Raw genomic sequence first — 15,406 nt, 5'->3', positions numbered from 1 at the left:
TCAGAAACAGAATGAGAGCAAAAGCTTCCCTTTGGATTCAGCTGGAAGCAAAGTTCAGCAGAATTACAGCTGAACGCTGAGCGGCTCGCTGCTTTCATGGATTTATTCTGCAGGTCCGTCTGCTTTTAGCTGTTTGACTTTAAAGATTTACAGCAGCTTTTATTTCAGCTATGAAAATAATCTGCTTGAACTTGATTACTGAAGTACGGAAAATTTAACTACCAGATCACTGGAAGTAAATTCAGGATAAATCTTTTTAGAGAGAAAGTTTTTCATTATAAAGAAATGCAAAAGTGGTAAAATGAGAACGTTTCTCATAAAAACCTTCTAACATGCAAAACCAGCTAAAGAAGAAAGTTAGTCGTTATAGCGAGTCGCAAAACTCAACATGAGAAAGTTTCTCATTAAAACCTGGTTAAAATAAGATACAAAAGCTGCTGAAAAAGAACCTTTCTCTTGTAACTAGAAGCCAAACTCGTCAAACGGAGGAAGAGAGCTGACAGGAAGTAGGCGCTCTTTCAAAGTAAAAGCCTCCATCTTCACATCAACTCTGACAGACTTTCCCTGCTGACAGACTCCATCCCCGCAGCATGATGCTGCCTCCACCATGTTGTTCTGTAGGGCTGAGGATGTTTTTCTCTCTGGTCGTTTCAGTTCAGCAGTTCAGGCTCTGATGTTTCCTGATAAACATTCAATCCAGTCTTTCTTGGTTTTAATTAGTTCAGTGATTTTAATATTTTTTCTCATCTGGAGATTCTTTGATCGTTTTTTTCTCTTCAGATATTCTCCCAGTTTCCTTTGTTCTGTTTTTAATTCGTTTTACGATCCAGAAGTTTTTTAGGAAAATGATGGAAACAGAAACTGCGTTAAATCTTCTTCAGTTTCCCATCTTCCTCCTCCTCTGACCGGCTGGATGACACCATCAGGCCGTCACCTCTGCAGACTCTCCGGGCGGGTCGGTGGGAGGACAGCTGCACGCCAGCAGCCATTAGACCTGATCTCGGATTTATGCTCCAAGTTTGCGTAAAAAGAGATCATTAAAATGCAATTACCCAAGAAGAAAGCGCGGGCTGAACGCGTCCGGCGCGCACAGATACCATTAAGTGATGAAGTGAAAGCTTGTCTCATCTCATGCATCATCCCACACCAAAGTTGTTGACGAGCGCTAATGGCGGCAATTATTTAGCGCCAGAAAACACGCAGCGTCCTGAAGCGGCGGCTGCCCGCAGACCTGAGCATTGATTAACGCGCGGCCACTTCCCCCGCTTATTATCTGGACATGAAAATGGCCTCATTAACAGGAAAACCTCCATCACACACACACACACACACACATCAGTGTCACAGTAAACTGACGCCTCACTCCAGGCCTGGCAGCGGGGGAAGTGTGTCATCCATCCCGCTGTCCGGCGGCGCGGCGCGGCGCCATCGACCGTCCGGCTGAAATATGCTGCCTCTAATTACAATTATTAATTGGAAAAAGGAAATCAATGGCTGTGAATTAAACAGCAGCCTGCTTGTTTGCATGTGGGTCATCTGTCTCCTAATAACTCAGCTGCGGTGACACGGTTACCTCCAGCGCCCCTCCCCCACCTGCTGCTGCCTCTCATTGTCGACTCATTCGTCAGCGGCGGCCGGCTGATGGACGCAGCAGGACTTCCTGTAAAGTGGAGCTGGAAATGAAAAAAAAACATGAAAAATGCAACAAAAGGACAATTCTGATTATAACTCAGCAAAATGAAGCTTCCATAAATAATTTTAATGTTTATGAGTCTCATTTTCTGTCGAGATCAACAATGAGAGGTAATCACCAGCTCGGGATTAATTTAATTATTAATCAACTAAATGCTTTTTACTTCTAATTAACTAAATTATAACGATTGACAAAGAAATACACTATTAAAATAACAATAATTAGCTGAGTTTCTTGGAAATTTTGCTGCTTAATTTTTTCTTTTTATCCTTCAGTTTCAAACTGGAAGAGAAAAAATTACATAAATCTCTAGATTTATATCTAAGAGAATCTTTATTTTAATCTGTTTTATGTATTTGCAGTTTAAGCTGCTGCATAAAACTCAAAATGAACAAATGAGTTTGATTTCAGCCCCACTCTTCATTAATATCAGGGAGAAGCAAGAAATGATGAAAAAGGTGAACATTTTCCATCATTTAACTCTTTAAAAATCAGATTTCCCTCAGTCACCTCCTGATGCCTGACTTGTTATCTTGTCTTTCTCATTTTGAATACCCTAAAGGGTTTGTGATGCTTCATTTTCTGTCTGATGGAAACAGGAAGTCCAGGTTTAAAGTTTCTAAACACTCTAAAGATGTTGGCGTTAGATTCCACTGCTGCATTAAAAGGTGAATTTACTGTAATCATTTTCACTCCCATGCATCTGCAGGATGGTTTTTATGTGTTTGTGTCCAGATGTTCACACATCTGTAAGCAAACTGAAGCTAAGCACTAATAAAGAGCCAATGTTTCATTCTTCTGTCTGTCCCTAAAACAGAGCAGCTGGTCGAACAACCTGAGGAACATTAAAGGAAAAAGGAAAAAATATCTTCATTGCACATGAATATTGATAATAGAAGAAGAGCGAACATAAAAGACGTGCGGAGATGCGGCCTTTCAGGGGCCGGGGACGGAGGAGCGTTAATGGTGCTGCAGGGAGCCAAACAGGAAGCTTTAAAGACATGTAATGAATCAATAAGTGCAGGAATAAAAGACATGCATGTAAGAGCAGGAGGACAACCTGAACAATGGCAGCAAAAGTGCAGGTGGAACAAAAAGCTCTAATGCTCAACTTCCAGTCTGTGATTTTAAATCTGGTTTAAAACAATGACGCAGCAGGAGCAGCGGCGATTCATCCACAGTCGTTCAGACGTTAATGTTGCTTAATGCTTCATCCAGACGTTTCAGCGAGAGGCTATCAGCGCTGAAATGAGGCTGGACGCTTTGCAAACTTTAATAAAATCTGGGAAACTTCATTAGCAGTTCTGCTGACGTTCTGCTCTGAACTGGAGGGAAACCCGAACATCGTTCGTTTTCACCGCCGCCGATCCGTCAACGCTTTTTATACAAAATACATTCCTCAATGTTTGGCTGGATGTGGTTTTTGGCTTTTCCTCTAAGCAGAGATGGAAAAACATTTGCAGAATAAGTTCTGATGTAGCGACCCGACCCGTCTACAGATGGGTCTGTGCCTTACCAGAGGCAGGAAACCACCTGACATGCAGCCTCTACTTCCTGTTTGCTGCAGCTGCTCGATTCGCTCCACATGCGACTAATTCATGTTTTGTTGTTTTTGGTGACATTTTAAAAAGTAAAACATAAAACGTTATGGGAAACTGAAGGATCTGAAAATGATTTAAACAAACAAAAATAAAACCTATTTATTTCTGATAGTTATCAGTCAGTTGTGGAAACTTAATCCAGGATTCAACGCTGGTTGGGAGGAAAAAACATTTCTATCATAAACATGGAGTTTATTTACTTGGAGCTGTGAAGTAAGGAGGAGGATGTGTGGTGCTGTGGGCCTCTGTCTGCTGCTTACATCATCAAACTCCAGAACATTAGAAATAAATAATTAGCTTTAAAATGAGTCGTTTCTGACCCAAATCCCAGCAGGTTCCAGTGATCCTGCTTCTGGGATTAAACCTGAGGCTGGATTAAAACTTACAGCAGCAGGTTTTTATTTTACATTCAGTTTAAAATCTAAAACATTTATTCTGTTGATGTGTTTGTTTTCAGCTCCAGATGTTTTGGGGCCATTTTTGGCTCCTGGACGTTTGTCCAGTAAAACAAATGAAACCTTTTCTTTCCTTTCATCTCATGGCTGAAAGATGAGAGAAATCCATTAAACAGGTTCAGCAGCGATTTAATGACGGCATCAATTCTCCCTGCACATCACCAAGAACAATTCAAACCAGTAAAATACGAGCAATAACTTTAATAAAAACTTTATATTGTGACTCAGTGAAGTTAAAAAATGTCAAACTGGCTGAAAACTGGACGTTCCTCCAAACGCTCTGCCTCTTCTGAAGTGAGTTTGGTGGAATGAGCAAAGAGCTGCTTTTATTTCACTTATTCTGCTTGAACAAATCAGCAAATGAAGCAAAGAGGAGAAAACAGCTGCAGAACATGAGACAGATTCACATGGAGAATCAGTAAGTAGGTCTTCCTGTCAGACTGCAGATAAATCACTGAACCCATCGGCCAGAGCCTGTTTACATCCAGAAACTACGCAGCGCAGAAGGACCAGGAAATTCACCTTCATCCAAACTGTTGACATCATTTTTCTGCTGAGTTGATTGAAAAATGGGACTAAACATCTACAGATGAAATGATCCACCGACTGGAGGGACCAAAACAGCAGAACAAAACCTGCTGTAGGTAAAAAGGTTTATGAAATGAGAAATACCTCTAATTAAAATTAAATCAGGTCTAACTACAAAGGATAAAGAAATACACCAGATGTTAAAAATGATGTTAATTAACTGCCAGATTTTTGCAGCTCATTTTTTCATTTTTATTCTTCAGCTTCAAACTGAAGGAAACAAATCAAACAAACCTAAATTTATATCCAAGAGATTTTTTTTATTTTAATACGTTTTTGTACTTAAAGCTGCTGCAGTTTTTGACATAAAGCTGAAAATGAACTAATGAGGTAGATTTCACCCCAGATGCTCATTAATCAGGAAAGAAACAAGAAATGCACCAAAATTTCACTCTTAAAAAATCTGCTTTTGATTTAATTACATTTATTTAAGTTAATCCTGGTTCTGTATGGAGGACCAGAACTGACATGATTAAAAATAAAGCTGAAAATTTTTTTCTGCTACTCTTGAGGCTCAAATTCTGACGTTTTGCTGAAGTCTAATTATTTCTGCGTTTGCTCCTCCTACTAACTGAACCCGAACGCAGTCAGACTTCTGTGTGAATGGTTCCGACCCAAAGCGACCCAAGAAGAAGAACATAGTCCCACAGTGGCAGTAAAGATGGCCGCCGTCTCTGAAGCTGTTGAGAGCGACAGCAGATGAAGAAGCTGATAAACAGAAAGCTAACTGCTAACAGCAAACAACCTTTAGTGGAGCTGCAGCTTCTGACCCGGTTCTGACCCAGTCCAGTTTGGGTGTGGAATCGGACCAGGACGTTGGGATGTGATGCGTTCACTGACTCAGTCTGCTTTCATCACTTCATTATCATCATTTTCAGATGTTGTTTGCTTCCATGTCTCACGTGAACGATGGAAAAGTGGGATAAAATGCGACCTGAGCGTTCAGCCTGCAGACGCTTTGAAAACTATCGGATTTAGTTCCGATAGATCTGGAAGCAGCTCAGATCGTGAAAAGATCAGACTGCGGTGAAAAAGTCGGATCTGAGTGTGAATGTAGCCTGATGCACACTTCCAGAGTGTCAAGTTTCCACAAAAAGAAACAGACGGATCACCTGAAGAATCAGGTGAACCAGCACACAGCCCTGTGGTACGCCTCAGGGAACAGCATGTCATTTAGCACCGACAGCAGAATGAAACCTGAACGCTGCTGTCTGGATTTGCTCCATCTGGTTGATCTGAAGCCTGCAGGTTTGATCTCCTGGCTGAAGAGTCGTCAGGCTGGACGCTGAGCCCGTGAAACGGTGTGAAGTGGCTTTGAGTCGCTGCATGAGGAGAGCTGAGTGATATTAGTTGGTTCGTCGTTCTCCAGCGGTTTTCTGATTAAAAGCGAGCAGCAGCAGCTTCCTCTGGGCTCCTCCTTATCAAACTGCATTAAGTCCAGATTCAGCCTTCAGAGCAGCAGTCGTGATGGGATGGATCAGCACCAAACAGGATCATCACTTTGCCTTAAATCCTGCTGACTGGGACTTTAAGCAGGAATTAGTTTCAGTTTGTTTCTGTACAAACAACAAAGCGGCAGTTTTAATTTCTTGAAGTGTCCTCCAGTCGTTCCTCTCTAAGCTGCTAAAGTCTCCTTCCTGCAGGGGAAGCAGAACGCTGTGACTCGTTTTAAACCTGGATTTACCTGAAATCGGCTCCGACTCGTCCTGGACTTCATTTCTCCTTCTGTGAACCTTTAAGTCTCTAATTGTCTTCAGTTCGTCCTGCTGAGTCGATTATTCACCTTCATGGCTGCTTTCCTTTCATTCCTCCTCCTTAAAGCAGTCCTTCTCCTCCTCTGGGTTTTGTTTTTTCTGTGTTGCCGTGTATCAGACGTTGATGAGTCAGAGCCGTAATGACCTGTAATTGCTGGTCGGTTTCAGTCTCCTGTCGGCCGACTCGCCGCTGTTTGTAAAGAAAAACGTTCCTCATGGTTTAAAGGTTTAAATCCGTGGGGTGGTGACCGCCCAGCAGGCAGAAGTGCTGATGATTACAAGCTTCCTGAACACATTTTATTTCCTCCAAACATGCAGTGAAACCATCGAGTAAAGAGTTACAACGTCTGACGCCGCTACAGAAACCAGCAGCTGAGTTATCACTTCCTGTCTGGTTTATCAGGCCGCCATGGAGGAACTTCCACGGCTGCTTCAGGCCAATCTGAGCTCTGCACTTTGACTAGGCCATTGTATCTGTTGTATTGTTGTAGACATCAGTCTCATTCAGGTGGATTAAAGACAAAATGTGCAGCAAAAACACATGAATGATGCAAACTCCATAAAACACAAACATAAAAAATGAATACAAACAGAAAATGTTGCAACTGCAAGAAATGGAAGCAAAAGGAAAAATAATTTCCTTAAAAACATAATGGTCCAGTTGTGATTGCACCATTAGGTATGTTTTATGTTTGTGTCATGTATAGGTTTCAGTGCCTCTCAGGTGTGATGCTCATGCTTCTCTGATGCTGGAAAACTTTTATCCTCTCATTAGCGGCGCGTCTTTGACGTCCAGCCTGGAAGGGCTAAGATGCGTTCACTGACCAGAGGAAAATGAGACTTCTGAGTCACGGTTGGGTCAAAACCAGCTGGATTCCAGCTTCTTTCTGTCTGCGTGCCTCTCTCCAGTTATTTTACTGTAAATGTAGTTATTTTACGCGGCTCCTCTGTTGGAGACGCGTTCTGGTCTCTGCGGCGTTTTTCTCAGAAAGCAGAGAGAATCAGCAGCTTGTGGGTTTATTATTGGCGCTGAGAGGTGAGAGCCGCTGTGGACAAACCTCCAATTGATCCTGCAGCAGTTGGCCTTTGCCAGCTCATATTATGCTGCTCTTAATTTAGTGCAGAAAGTTCTCCTTAGTGCCAGCGAGCTACTCTTGATCAAAGTCATTAGTCACTTGATTTGGACTCTTTGCTGCTGAATAATTGAGGCGGTGTGAGGATAAAGGATTTGACTGTGCCGGCTCACTAGTTAGAGGAAGTGAGCAGAAACTCTGAGTCTTAGAGAGAAAGACGGGAGGAGGGAAACGGCGGACAGGAGGAAGTAAATTAGGGAAAGATTGAAAAGGAGGAGAGTGTTGATGTGATGAATGCGTTGTGTGCTCTGTCCACCACAGCCCTGATGAAACATTTAGCGCTGGAATATCTGTGAAAGTGCCACCCATGACTCCAGAAAAAAGCCATCGCCTCCATTTATCCTCCCGCTGGTCGCAACGTTTCCCGGGTTTTCCTCCTAACAAATGGCCGTTCACTCAGAGTCCCTCCGCTCAGCCTATCATCATACATCAAACACAGAAGTGCCTTTCTCAGATAAAACACAATAATATGTTTTTTCCGTCCCATTAGCTTCCCATCAGGTTCTGGAATATTTCCACGATTCATCACCTTACTGTACGACTTCTGTAAAGTAAATATTGGGAGCAGCTTGGAGGAAAGGCTTCTCCTGAAAAGCATCCCATCACCAAACTGAGAGCAGAAAAACGCGAGTGTTTTATGAATGAAGCAGCCACTTCCTGCCTCCGCCCCTCAGATCTCGGATAAGAAACATGTTTCTCATCTTTCTTCTCCTCGATTCGTCTCCTCTCTACAAATCTGAGGAGTCTGTTCGCTGCGGCGTTCGTCTGTGAAGCCGATAAGAGTCTAAATCTGCGTCTGTCCTCATGTCTGAGAGCCAGAGAGTGAGTGAAGATCTGATGCAGATCCTCCGGAGCTGCATGTCGAACAGTTTGTTTCCACTCGGCTCTGCTTCAGCTTCGGCCAGCAGAATAAACCTCCTGTTGCTTCCAGCTTAATCTAAAATAACCTGCTGCTGCTCATCTGAGGAAGAGGAGGAATTTCCACCCAGGATGAAGGAACAATCAGAGATTTGGAGCAGGCGGTTCCTCCTCAGCAGCAGAGGTCACATTTAATTCTCCCAGATGATTCCTTCAGTCTGCAGCTAATTCAAACCTGAATGCTAAACACGGAGACGTTTGTCCTCTTTAACATCGGAGGGAATGTGGAGCGAATGCTCAAGCAGGTCCAGACAGCTGTCATCATGTTGGACATGAAAACGATTTTACTCATTTCATGAGGCAGGTCAGGCTGATCTGGGTTTTCAGAGTCAGAAAGAAAACTTTGAATTTATTTAGAGTTTTGTTCCACTTTTTGAGGATTTTTGCAACACATCTGATGAAATGAGCCATTCTGAAGGGATCGTTATAGATCACTGATAAAGCCAATAAGATACTAATATGGGCTGTAAAGTCACCCATAGGGCCATTAAGGTCACTAATGTAGCATTTAATTCACTCATAGGGCATTTAAAGTCAACAATGTGGCTACTAAAGTAATGAATTTGGCCCCTAACATTTTGGCTAAGGTCACATATTAAGGTCACTAATATGGCTCCCAAGGTCACATAGGCCATTAAGGTTCAACATGAGCCTGAAAGTCGTTCATAGGGCCGTTTAGATCTGGCCCCCAAAGGCCACATGGGGCTGCCAAGGTCACTGGGGGTCACTGGGGGTCACTGCTCTGCTCAGCTCAGTGTTTGGGTTTTTGTCGCTTGACCATCTGAACTTCGCTAGCAGTGCCATCTGGACCTGTTACTGTAATTGTTCTGACTTAATTTTGTTCTGATATTTGTCATCGTGATCAGAACCTCAGACGGTTCTGGATCAGAGGAGAAACTTCTCAGTGGCGGAGCCAACAGGTGACATCTGGACATTTTCCAGAAGGACCTCAGCGGAGGAGCCGTCAGACATACATGGAAATAATTCTGCTGTTTATGATGCAAACATCCATAAACAACCAATTAGCAGAGATGAATTTAAGTGAGCAGCTCCCCGTTCCATTTTAATCTCCTTCATGACATGAAAACAATTTGTCTCCCACTGAAATCATCAGCTGTAATAATTAACCAAATTCCTTTATGAAATATTAATTGAGAGCAAGGAAATGTGTGTAGAAGATTTAAACGGAGCTCAGCTTGATTAGAAGCTGAGCTAAAAACCTCACAGTGTGAAGATTTGTCACAAACCTGCAGAAAACCAACATCACAACTTCACTGTGTTTTCATTTAACTGCCAACGTTAAGATTTACACAGAGAACAAACCTGTTTTTAGACCAAACTGCCAAAATATTATCAAAACTCAGATTATTTATAATTCTCAAACTATAAACATTGAACTTTCTGTTACAAATAAACTAAATCAAAGATAAAGAATCAACAGTTTTCTTAATATCCTGCTGCATTTTGATTTTCCAAAATGTAAACAATATTTACTTTCTGAACTAAAACATTTACAATTAAAATTCTCCATCTGTTTTGCAGTGATGTTTTCTCTCCCAGTTTTTACCTCTTCCCGCCTCTCTTCAGGCTGTGAGAGCGACTTCTGGGGCCCCCACTGCACCAACCGCTGCCAGTGCCGCAACGGGGCCAAATGCAACCCGATAACGGGGGCCTGCGTCTGCACCGACGGCTTCCAGGGCTGGCGCTGCGAGGAGCACTGCCACCACAACCTCTACGGCAAAGACTGCATGCAGGAGTGCCAGTGCCTCAACGGCGCCACCTGCCACCACCAGAGCGGGGAGTGCCTCTGCGCGCCTGGCTACACTGGCAGCTTGTGAGTGGCTCCACCAGAACAAAACGCACAATAAGTCACCAAATAAATACGTCTGTTAGCTTGTAAATCACTGAAATACGTTAAAGACCTGCTGCTGCTGCTGATGGATCAGTTCTCCACTCAGGTTTTCTGGTTCCGGTCAGTCAGGGAGGATTCAGCTTCTATGCACCACAAATCTGGAACAAACTCCCAGAAAACTGCAAAACAGTCGAAACACCAACTGCATTTCAGTCACCATAACGACCGAACTGGAATCACAAAAATAAATATACTTAATGGAAACACAGCAATTTAAAATAAACTCTGTTTTTGTTTGATAAGAAGTTTTTTGTGCTCATCTTGGGTTTGAGTTTGCAGATGGATCAAAATGTAGACAGGAGCTGGGAGCATGGGTCGTGCTGAATCTTCTTTAAAGATTAAACTAAAAATCACAGGGAGTTCAGGGAGCCAGAGGAGAACAAAAAACACCAGAAAAGCACAAAGAGCAAATAAAAAAAAATAAACAAACTAGAATCAGCATAAGAAGAACAGAACAAAGGTAAAACAGAAACAAGGCTGACTTAATCAAAAAAAGCAACGATGAAACAGAATAATAATGAAACTGGAAACAATCAAAACATCAAAACAACTCAGAATAACCCAGGATGTGACGTCGTTAAGATGTTTTTTTTCTGTATCAGAATTAGCTTGTGTTACAAAACTGCAATGGAAACTGCAGTTTGCAGTCATGTGATCAGCCGCTGGATGTTACTACTGCCAGAAATGACAAAGAGGACAACAGGAAGTAGTTGGAGGATGATGGCGTTGTGTGTTTTTTTAATGGATTATTGCACAAACAAACTTATTCATGTATTTCAATTGCATTTTTTTATCTAATGGAAACACAGCAATTGCATTTTTTTTTACATTAGTGGAATATTGACAAAGTTTTAGCGTATTAGTAATGGAAACGCAGCGACTGAGTTCCTTTAAATCTAAGCTAAAAACCCACAGCTGCCTTTGATTAACAATAACTGGAACATGGATCAATATGTTTGATGATCAAATGTAATGTTTGTTGCTGGTTTCACAGTTGGTGACTTGTAAGATGTAAAACACTTTTTGAAATGTTCCATAAAAATAGACTTTGATTAAAAATTACTGCAGAATTGAGAAGAAAGTGAATCTGGAAGCTTTTTTTTCTAGATTTTTAACAATTTTTCAGCCACATTGAGACATTAATTTGTGTCTTCATTCAACTTTTCCCCAGGAATACAATATATGATGAAGATATGGGAAGGAATTTATGCTAATTTTCAGATCGTAACTCAGTGAGGTTCAGTAGGGGGAAGGTTTTCTCCTGCTGTCTTTTGCTGCTGAAATATGCAAATAATGATTTCTGTGTGAGTGGATGAAGTCAGCATCTTTCCCCGGCTGTGTTGCTGCAGATGAAAATGTTTCTGTTTGTCTCCTGCAGCTGTGAGGAGCCCTGTCCTCCAGGTCAACACGGCTCCATGTGCGAACAGCGCTGCTCCTGTCAGAACGGAGGAACCTGCCATCACGTCACCGGGGAGTGTCACTGCCCGCCCGGCTGGATGGTATGGCCCCGCACGCCGCCGCCCCGCTGCAGACCATCAGAAACATTCTCACTGCACCAAACAGAGGAAATCAGAGCAACACGAAACAGTATGGAACACCTTTAGTGTCACAGTACAACTAAAACACCATCCGTTCTGTAGACCTGGGCTAAGATTACCAGCAGTGTTTTATTTACCAGAATGTAAACATGCAGCAGCAGAGAAGAAGAAGCTCAGTCCTACAGCAGAAAGTGCCTGACCTGAACCAGCATGGCTGCTTCAACGGCCGGAGGAGAACTCTGCTTCCCTCCAGAAACAAGATGGTGGATAGCAGGAGTTAGCTTACCAGAACTGCATCTGGATGCTTTGCAACCATGTGCCAAGCACGGTGGTGGAGGTATGATGGTTTGGGAACCTGGAAGCCTTGCAGTCACGGATTGGACCAGGATCTCCTCAAAGTTTTCTAGAGTCAGATGTGGATCCATCTGTCCAACAGCTGAAGCTCGATCCGTTTAACAATGACTTACACAGAAACAAGTCATTTAAGCTGCCAAATCATTAGTGACTTTGGTGAAATATCACCGGTCAGCAGAGGTTCGACTCAAATTACGAATACATCCAGTACATATAAAATACTTTATTTTACAATAAATGTGCACAGAGTAGAACATGTGAACCAGCCTTGCTGATATGTGGGTGAACATGTGAGTTTGTTCTGACCCGCTCCTGCCTCCCTCCTCAGGGTCCGGTGTGCGCCCAGCCGTGCCCCTTCGGCTGGTTCGGCATCAACTGCTCCGAGGAGTGCACGTGTCGGAACGGAGGCCTGTGTGACCACATCAGCGGCGTCTGTCAGTGCACCGCCGGCTACATCGGAGAGAGGTGAGCTAACCCCTCTCCAGCGCCGCTCAGCGCCACTGGCATCACAAAAACATCACATTTTTACCTGCGCCACAAAATAGGAGCATCCAAAATGCAGTGGTGGGTCCGTCAACTAAAGAGTTAGATGCTAATGCTAAACCGCTACACCATCATGGTATTTAGGGGAAGCTAATGCTAAACCGCTACACCATCATGGTATTTAGGGGAAGCTAATGCTAAACCGCTACACCATCATGGTGTTTAGGGGAAGCTAATGCTAAACGCTAACTTCATCTCTGCTTGAAACACTGCAACCCTTAAGCAACAATTTAACTTTGACACAATAATTACATGTTCTGTTTTACCCTCAGCTATTGGATTTGTTTCTATCTTTTTCTCTGCTGTCTGTGTTTAATTTAGCTCATTTATGAATTTATTCATTTTAGAATTTGTCTAAATTAAGGGAAGTTAAGTTTGCTAAACATTTTCAAAGTTAGCTAGACTGCTAAAGGGAAATTAGCCCTGCTATTAGTGTGTTAGCGGATTAGCGGATGCCCCCCTGCTGCCAGTACATATTTTTTCACCACTGCCTCTTTGTTACATAAAGTAGGAAGAAGACGTGTAAATCAGTGTCGATCTGAACTTAACGAGGGGTGTATCCATTTGCCTTATTAAAAAAGAAAAGGTAATCCATTTTGTAAATTCTTCTAGATTGAATTTTTTGTCTCAGCAATAAAAGCTGGAACTGGTTCAGTCTTTTCTTCACTGAAGCCATTTTAGCAGAATTTGGTTCACCAAAGTCTGCTTTGGAGTGGAAGTCAGATATGAGTGACTTTGTTTGGGATGAAATGTCTGTAATAATTAAAAATAAAACGTCTCCATCTGCATCAGGACGTAGGAAGTCGGCCTGGGGGCTATAAATGGCCCCCGCCCCCCAGCTTGGACACCCCAGCTTTAACCCTTCCATCCTGTGGCCTCCATCTCCCCCCCTCCACCCGTCATTATTCTCATTCAAGCCAAATTACCTCCATCCATCCAGGCTCAGACAGCTGAATTAGCCTACATGGAATAATTCCCAGACTGCTTCTCTTCCTCTCGTCCGCGTTCTAATGGAATTAGCCCAGATAAGAGTCGGCGTGATTTAAACGTGACGCCCAACAGAAGTCCTCGCCGCGCCGCTTTAATTGAGTGATTTGTCTGTTTCTTAATGGTTTCTGCTGCTGGACGTGTGAGGAATGCAGCAGGCCGGACTCGGCTGCCTCCATCAGCCGCTCAGAAACTCTGCCGCCTTTGGGGCCGAGGGTTTAACGCCGAGCCTGCCGACCTCCTGAGAGGCCGCCGCCGCCGCCGCCGCCGCGCTGGTTTTATTGCTCAACAGCAGCCTCATTAATCTGTCTCTGGATAATAAATGAATGTTTGAAGGACGATTTTTACATTTAAAACCCACTCCTAACATTTATTGTTAGACCTGTTCAAATATTCAGATTTTTATCTTTTTTTCTTTTTTGGTGTAAAATTAGATTTTCAGTGTTTATTCATGTTTCTGCACTAAAAAGCTTCATTCAGTTACAAACTCAATTTAAAGAATCATTTAGTAACCATAAGTGGGATTTAACTGTCATTGTTGAGGCTGATGTCTGCTGCTGTAGCAGTCTGTATTACCAAGTCTGCAAACGCTTCTGACTGAAGACACTCTCTCTCATGTTCATAATGTTTTTCATATATGAACCACAGAACAGAACCAGCTTCCTGTTATTAGCTAGTTTAGCTTTTTAAGGCGGCATCATTCCCTCCAGCTCTGTTCAGTCCACCTTAATCCAACTCCAGTCCATCTGCCTAGTCAAAGTCCGGTCCGGTTGGTGTGAATGCTAAATGACCTCTGACCTCTGGTCCTCCAAACCTCGGTCTGGGTTTGGTTGAAGTGAACTCTGGTTTGGTTTGAACGCCAGTCGAACCAGAGACTGCACCAAAAGCAGGAATTGGACTACAGCGCAAGGCATTCTGGGTAAATACAACCAAAGCTGCTAGCCTAGCGCTAGCAGCAGAAATGGCTCCTGGTCTTCAGCCAAAGACTAAAGAGAAATCCTCCAACCGCTAAAATCTGACGCCTCCATCTTGTTTCCATCTGGTGAAGAAGGAAGTTGCTCTCAGTGTCTTCAGAGGTTTTTGTGTCGTTTCTTTCAGTGGTTCTTGGTGCAGCGCCCCCACAGGCCAGGAGGGGAACAGGTTGGTTGGACTCAGAACCACAGCAGCTGGAGGTGGAGGAGCAGATGATGGAGTTCTGGTTCCAGTGGAACCGGGACCATCAGGAGGAAGCAACCTGAGTCCCTGGTTCTGATGCTGCCACTGCAGGAGTTGTTGATGAGACTCTGAACTCCTCAGCTTCTCTGATCCGCCTGACGACTGCTGAGTCATCCGAGTCTTTCTGTGGTGATTGGAGTCTGACCTGCGCTGGAGGTCCGAGTCCCGTCCCTGAGGCGCTCCTGTCCCTACAACCAAACCATCAACGGAGGTTCTTCAGTTTAAGTCCTAAAGGTTTATCAGGACCTCTGGAGGAAAGCAGGAGGATTTCTCCAGTTTATTCCGACTCTTGAATTACATGTTGAATTAAAATATTAACTGATTATCTGCCGTCATGTTCCTCTGGCAGGTGCTTCCATTATTTTCAGGGCCTCGTTAATATCACTGAGTGCAGGCTAATAAACACAACAAAAGGTTTTCCCGGCAGCGCAGACTACTTCCTCCTCGCTGATCCTGCAGCTGGATTTACGCCGCTCGGCAACTCTTCCAATAAAAGCCTTCATAAAGGAGGATTTACGGCGCCGCCCGCCTTGTCGACCGCATTCATTTAATAACGCCGTGTCTAAGAAAGCTCCCAACGAGGCATCTGCAAGTCAAACGCGCTGCTGTCGGTGACGGGCTGCAGGAGAACCTGAAACAGAAACATTTGGAGGCAAACAGCTGCTTTCATTTCCAGAAAACAAATCAACAATAATCTGATTCATCAGGCATAAAC

General features: G+C 43.4%; 1 protein-coding gene across 1 annotated transcript in view; it reads left to right on the top strand.

Annotated features, from left to right (window-relative positions):
- The window catches only part of LOC103151144 (multiple epidermal growth factor-like domains protein 11), a gene marked incomplete at its 3' end in the record, with an annotated part of 89,294 nt that overhangs the window by 48,875 nt on the left and 25,013 nt on the right, over positions 1–15,406 (top strand). Inside the window, exons 7-9 of the mRNA XM_007571030.2 lie at positions 9,730–9,976; positions 11,433–11,553; positions 12,275–12,411. Of these exons, the coding sequence (XP_007571092.1) occupies positions 9,730–9,976; positions 11,433–11,553; positions 12,275–12,411 (505 nt within the window). The remainder of the gene's footprint in view (positions 1–9,729; positions 9,977–11,432; positions 11,554–12,274; positions 12,412–15,406) is intronic.

The sequence above is a fragment of the Poecilia formosa genome, unplaced genomic scaffold (genome assembly GCF_000485575.1).
Source record: "Poecilia formosa unplaced genomic scaffold, Poecilia_formosa-5.1.2 Scaffold272, whole genome shotgun sequence".
Taxonomy (NCBI): domain Eukaryota; kingdom Metazoa; phylum Chordata; class Actinopteri; order Cyprinodontiformes; family Poeciliidae; genus Poecilia; species Poecilia formosa.
This window is presented reverse-complemented; position numbering and strand designations above follow the sequence as displayed.